We start from the raw sequence: 7,173 nt of genomic DNA on the forward strand, positions 1-7,173 counted from the left end.
CCATCTGCATTCCCCCAGACAAAGGATTTCACAATCCTTGCTCGGGACTTGTCTGGACTTGAACAAGTCCATCTGTGTCCCCAGCAAGCTTTGAGACACAGAAGTTAACAGAATAATAACTTACAGAGTAGTATCTTACACCACCCCGTGACTCAAAGGTTGCTTTAAAATGGGACACAGATGACCCATGATGGTGAAAGAAAAAGATAGCAAGCATAGGGGTAAAGGAGCGGGGGAGCAGGGGGTAGGGAATCAAAAGTTTCATACAATCATTACAAGAGATTCATCAGGGTGGGCCCTGATGTGCTCGACTTCCCCATCAATAGAGGAGGTTACAATCTACATAGGTGATACAACACATCTTATAAAACACGGAACCATACAATTAACAAACATAAGAGTTGCAACAGCACACAATATCAATTTGCCACAGACACCACTCAGTGACACCTCGGGAGTGGTGACACGAATGTTACACGATGAATAAAAAGTAGAAAAGAGACAACCATACATTTGGCAATAACCAATAACAAATAAATATAACAAATAGAGATACAACATTACTACCCACAACAACACAAAACATAGTAAAAATACAAAATGTAATCAAGAGGTATATTCAGTATTCTAACACGATCACATTTTCAATATGTCTGTCACAAAACATTAGAGTCCTTTCTGTGTTCAGTCAAGGTCCATAGGAGTATTCTGAAAAAATAAAACGAGACACCAACTTGCCCTTTTTTTGGGGAGGGCTTTGTTAATATGGTTAACAAATGAGGGAACAATCCAGCAAGTGTTAATTTTATATTCCTTTTTTCGCGGTGTCCTTGGCCTTCCAAGGATATTTGTTAAGGTATCATGTTAAGATTAGGGAAACAAGCCTCAGGTTAGCCGCGCCAATTGACACAGGCTGGTCCAGGCGATAAGTGTTTCCCCTTTGTTGTGAGCTTTCTAATACATCCACCCTTCACCGCCCCCACCCCGCTCACTTGGGAGGGGCGGAGACATCAGTTTTCTAATGGCTTGGATAACCATTCAGGCTCCCTGAGAGAGGCCCTAGGACCTGGGGTTTTGCTTTCCTCAAGATTCTCGAGCTTTTGTTCTGGCCACCATTTAACTAATTTCTCTAACCTATCTGTTGTCAATCCATCCATCAAACTTCGTGGAATACCCTTTTTCCAGCCCAGAGTCCAAAGTCCATTACGTTTATGAAAGATATTCCGCCTACCGGCTTTTACTGGCAATGAGACCCTTCCAGACCCACTGAGCTTTGGGCTAGGTGGCCTGGGGGCAAGACTGGCTGCTGCAAGCCTTACACTTCTTGGCTCTGATTTACTGGGAAAAGAAACCACCGGCCCATATTTTCTTCCATAATTAATTAACTCTTGGGCTACCTCCCCCCACGTCCATACTTTGCATCCTGACTGCAGAAGGTTGGGGGTTACAGTTTCTTCTAACACTGCCCGGGTTCTTTCTCCCTGAGACATAGCTTGTATCCTTGCTTGTAATTGTATGCCTATGGGTTTCAGTGATTCAGGAAGCCCTCTAATTAAAGGGGTCATTCTCTCAGGATCAACAGGCATCATCATGGGCGATTCATGATGCGGCTGCAGCTTTCTATCATACATCAGTTGGAGACAAGCAGCCTTTTGAACGCTTTCTACTAATTGGTCAGTAGTTCCAGTAATGGCAAGAGGATCTCCCCTTTCTAAAGGGTTGAGACCACCTGCCCAATAGGCAGCCCTTTGCGTTAATGACCAGGGAGCATGATTGTTACCAGTAGTTAAAAATACTCCTGGTCCCCAATAACCTTCTGCTTCCTTTTCTGTTAACCGAATCTGGTCGCCACCAGTGAGACTCACCCTCCATACATATTCTGTTTCTGATTCCTTTGGAGAGCGGCTAAAGTCCTTTTTGAGTTTTGCTAGTTCGGTGGCCGAGAACGGAATTTCCTTAACATTCATTTGAGGATCTAGATCCTCACTGTTATCGAAGGTATATTCTGTTTTTATCAAGGGACGCAATGGGGCTATTGGGGTTTCTAATTTGTCTAGTCTTTCCTTTATTTCTTGTAGTTCCTCCTGAGGAAAAGTTTTTTCTTGAGGCAACCTATGGGTGACAGTATCGCTAGTATCTTTACTAGTTAACAGTTCCTTGAAAGCCATCTGCAACAAGGCCGAATTATTTTTCTCTCTTTCTAGTTGTTCCTCGAGATTAACTATTTGATACTGCAGAGTTTTTACCAATTCTTGTGTAACTCTAACCGATTTCTGTAGTGCTTCTATGGTTTGGAGTTCTGCCGAATGCTTTTCATTTCGGAACTCCACGGCAGCTTTTAAAGCAGCCCCGAGAACAGCACAAATAAACGACTTTCCTTTTCCAGCTCGTGAACGAGCCTCATTCTGTAAGACACTAATGCGGTCCGAAACGCTCTGCAAATTATGCCAATTTTGGCGTGCCCAGTCCACCCCTGACAAAGAGGGACGAGCACCATGCTTTTCTAAAAGGTCAAATAACACATCTTCACTTTTCATACTGGCAATACTGTCACTTATTTCCTAATACAATGAAAGATCTACACTAAGGGAGGAGGAGGTACACGTATTCAAAAGCTCAGTTACTCCTTACCGCTCCTCCCAGGGAGATACACCGCACCTAAACAAATGCAAATGATCCAATCACTCCTCCCTTTCTTTGGAGGAGCACAAAAAATGTGACGCTAAAGCAACACTTTCTTGGTTTCAATGGAGTAAATAAAATTTCTTGGAGAGGCACACACGTTTAAGTTAACACTTCAAGTTTCGCACTTCAGTCACCAAATAACCAGAAGTCTTCCCGAGGAGGCACACACGTATTAATCAAAATGCAAATAGTCAAAATACGTCCCCGAGAGGTACACACATGAAAGGTAAAGTTTCAGAATATGGAGCGGTCTTCCTGGAGAAGGACTCACGTCTAAATTTTCAAAACTATCGCTCCTTGCAACTCCAGGAGGTACACACAGAAGAAAAAAGTTTCAAACTATATCTGGAAGGACAACACTCTCACAGCGGGTATCCTGCAACGACTACGCCATTAAAAAATGTCTCGCTCCAATTTATAGGAGGGAGATGAGGTTCTTTAATATCTGTATACCCGGTGTGAGATTAAGAAACAACGGTTCATATGTTGTTCCATCCAGTTTATTACTAAGACCTAATCAGGGAGACGGGGAAGGGAAGGAGTGCGATAGAAAAGATGGAAAAGAAGCAGGAGTTGCGTAAAGCGGGGATAGTCACCAGCAGGATCCAGCAGTGGTCACGTTGCACGGTGTTTGAAGGTCCCGGGCAGAACGCAGCAGAAGACGGGGAGCAGCAACGTGGCCGGCACTGGGCAGCAGGCAGGTAGACGAGGAAAGCGAAGTCGAAGGAAGTCGAGGAGCCAATTCTTGAAGCAGCAACAGCGGTCAGGCAGCAGGCTCAGGAGAGTTCAACAGTATGCAGGAATCACCCCAATCTTCAGGAATCCTTCTATCTTCAGGAATTCCTCTCTCTCTGTTCTTCTTCATGAGGAATCTGTTGTCAGAAACCTGCCGTTCTTCATGAGGAATCTGTTGTCAGAAACCTCCATTCTTCTTGAGGAATCTGTTGTCAGAAACCTTATCCTCGTGGTTTTCAGTTCCTCTTTTATCCTCCTTGTTCTCCTGCCTACGTGACAAGGATGGGCTTCGAGCAAGAGTCATTGAGTACCCCCTGAGATGGCCATCATCCGGAGATAGGTCCACACAAAGGAGCACTTCACAGCTATTTAGCTGCAGCTCATCTCGCTCTCGTTGCCCCTGGCCTTGTCCATCTGCATTCCCCCAGACAAAGGATTTCACAAGCCTTGCTCGGGACTTGTCTGGACTTGAACAAGTCCATCTGTGTCCCCAGCAAGCTTTGAGACACAGAAGTTAACAGAATAATAACTTACAGAGTAGTATCTTACAAAGCCTAATTAATATCTTAAGTTATATGTATTCAGCAAAGTTCAGAAGGGGAGGAATTCTTCCCAAAAGTATCTATGTCTTCCAGCCAGCAATGAGGCCTCCAAGGAGCCCTACTGAATGGTAGGCAGTGATGCTGAGACAGATACCTGTGGGTATCTCCATATGGGTAAGTTTTCAGGTTACCTCAGGGTGCCCCAGCCCCTATCTAAAGTTACCCTAACAGAACTAGCCCACCTAGAGGAAAACAAGGCAAGCAGCAGCTCTGTTTCTTGGCTTGTTACCTTCTGAACTTGCTGAGAACGACATATGTAAAATAAGTATTTCTCTCATTGCATGGAGGAAGGAAGAAGGCCTGTCAGTCGAGGCCCAGCTATCACAGAATTATCAATATAGGAAAACATTGCTGCAAAACAGCTATGAGGTGCTTGTGCTAACTTCCATGGCCCTCTGCAAGATGCTGTACAAACCAGGGCCTTGCTCCCAAAGGATTTGTGTTACCAAACATCAGCATTTGTTTCCTGAATCCTTTCTGTTTTGCCAGGTGACATTTTAGCTCCTTAAATTTTCCTCCTCTTGTCTTCACAGCATTTTTATGGATGCCTACAGATACATTCATCCAGGCAGTACCTTTTCAGTACAGCAATCTATCGGCCTCGCAGAAGATATTTTGATGTATTTGGCCTCCCACAGTTGTACAAAATTCCTTAGCAAATCCCCTCCTCTTTTAGAAGAATGTATAATTGTGCTATGTCTCTTTTTTTTTTTCTTCTTCAAAACTGAGTGGGATTTACTGTGATACAAGTAGAGCATCAAAGGAAATAAAACCTATTTGTCAGTTTTCAGCTAGCAAAAAGAGAAGCACCAGCCCACCTTATCCATGTGGGTGTTCTTGGTCTGTTCCAACAAGGTGCATGCTTTAAAATAAGATGGGGACAATACAGCTTGGGAATCGTTCAGCTGAAATCACCAGCCTGCATACACTTGGCAGATTAAACTCCGGAAAATTTCAGGCTGACATTTAGAACGAAGTAAAATTGTTTAAACTACATTTAACAGTAACTTTTCCATAGCCTTCATCTCTTTTCCTCCCTAGCACGAAGCCAATGGGCAATTCACTTGGCAGTTTGCAATATGTCTAAGCAAGACAGCGCCAGTCTAAATTGATATTATATGTTGCATATATACATTGGTGATTCAGTGGGCTGCACTGAGACACCTCATAGCAACTTCGAAGAGGTGAGACTGCTTAACCTTTAAAACTCAGTTTGGAAGATATTTTGCAGTGTTTTGTGCACACTGCTGGCAAACCACTCAGCTGCCTGAGTGACAACCATGACGTTAACCCCCGGCCACTGCTGAACATAACGGTGCTGCACTGAATTCCTGCTGCGCTCTGTGCAGCCTCTCCTTGAGCACTGGGTGCACGTTTGGGCACTGCAATATCAGAAGGATGTAAAACTATGAGAGAGCATCCAAAGGAGGGCTGCAAAGATAGTGAAGGGTCTGGAGGGCAAGAGGTGTGAGGAGCAGCTGAGGCCCCTGGGTTTGTTGGATCCAGAACAGAGGAGTTGAGGGGAGGCATCATGGCGGCTGCAGCTCCTCACCGGGAGCGGAGGGCAGCGCTGAGCTCTGCTCTGTGTGACAGTGACAGGGCTGAGGGGACGGCATGGAGCTGCGTCAGGGGAGCGTCAGGGGCTTAGGGAAAGGCTCTGCCCCTGAGGGCAGGGCATGGAACTGCTCCCCAGGGCAGCAGGCACAGCCCTGAGTTGCCAGAGCTCAGGGAGCATTGGTACGCCACTCTCAGACTTTGGGTTTGGGTTTTGAGTAGGACCGGGAGTTGGCCATGGTAATCCTTGTGTGTCCCATCCAATCTGAGGTATCCTGTGACTGTGCTGCATTCTGTACGAAGCCTGGCTGAGGCTCAGGAGGCCAGTTTTCCATCACTATTAGAACTGCAAATCAGTTCTTCACATTTTGAGAGTGGTATCACAAAAACTACTGTATTTGGCATAGGGTTGCAGAGCAGCCATAAATGATAAGAACTTGTTTTTCTCGATTCGAAAGGACTTTGCAGAGTAGCAGCAATTTGCCCAGCTCTAATTAAATTTTGCTTCGTTCTCTGTTTTATGCTTTTGATGTCCAGATTTTATAGTTCCAGTGATTGACACTATTTGGAAAGCAGTAGTGCAAGGTACCTTTTCTCATCATGGCAATAGGTTTCAATCTCAAACTCTAACTTCCATGTTTGAAAGCTTCTTACTTCCTTTCCTGACACACCAGTGCTGATCCTTTTTTGTATGTGTTGATACTTAGCGCTGTGGGTTTGATTGAGGCTCTTATTTTGTGATATTACATACTTCTTAGACCACAGAAACCATGGAAACAACACTGGATGGGACCTCTGGCAATTATTTATTCTAAATTCCTATTCAGGGTATGATTAATTTCAGAGTTAGATCAGGTTACTTATGGCTTCATCTATACAAGCTTTGAAAATCTTTCAGGATGGAGATGCATCTGATACTATAGCCTTCCTTCCTATTCCTACAAAGACAGACAATGAAGGAATAGACTCATTTAGGCAAAGTACAGTGCAAGAACTGCTGATTCTTTCATACATACTCTGAGAAGGATATGGAAACTCATTCCACCCACGAAACAAAAATTACCATTCTTTTGCTGCAGATTTTTTTCTTTGTTGTTTAGCAGATGAAAACCTTCTCATTTCTACCTCTTAAAGAAGCCAGACTCCATTTTCTTGATCTATAGAGAAGCATACCATCTTATAATGGCTTTTTCAGTCCCTCCTATAGAACAGCTAGGAATTGTCAACTTCCTGTTATTTTACAGTATCTGTACTTCAAATTCTTTACTCTGTAAAGAAGTAAAGGGATTTTAGACCACATAGATTTTTAGAGAAGAAAAGCTTTGAGAAGTCATATTGATTGTATGTTTGTACTATACCTTGCTGAGATGGCAGATGATTTTAAACATGACTGAAGAACAAATGTTAAATAATAAATGGCCATTGCACTCTGAAAAGCAGCTACATTAAAAGTGTTCTCTCTTCAGCTGTCCTGCTCACCTCTCCATGTATTCAAGTGATCTTCAAGTGCATGCAGAAATATCTCCATGGGGGATGCTAACAGGGAGTCTAATGCTCCCTATCCGAGGAAGGAAAGTGTTGCCTTCTTAACAGTCTG

General features: G+C 43.8%; 1 protein-coding gene across 1 annotated transcript; it reads right to left on the minus strand.

Annotated features, from left to right (window-relative positions):
• Positions 1-912: 912 nt before the first annotated feature.
• LOC128076184 (uncharacterized) lies at positions 913-4,849 on the minus strand. The gene is made up of 2 exons (XM_052673580.1): positions 4,841-4,849; positions 913-2,561 (listed from the first exon to the last, which is right to left on the minus strand). The coding sequence occupies exons 1-2, from the start codon at positions 4,847-4,849 to the stop codon at positions 1,011-1,013; spliced, it is 1,560 nt and encodes a 519-aa protein (XP_052529540.1). The 3' UTR covers positions 913-1,010.
• Positions 4,850-7,173: the final 2,324 nt, after the last annotated feature.

The sequence above is a fragment of the Tympanuchus pallidicinctus genome, unplaced genomic scaffold, assembly GCF_026119805.1.
Source record: "Tympanuchus pallidicinctus isolate F22 unplaced genomic scaffold, pur_lepc_1.0 scaffold13, whole genome shotgun sequence".
Lineage (NCBI taxonomy): Eukaryota > Metazoa > Chordata > Aves > Galliformes > Phasianidae > Tympanuchus > Tympanuchus pallidicinctus.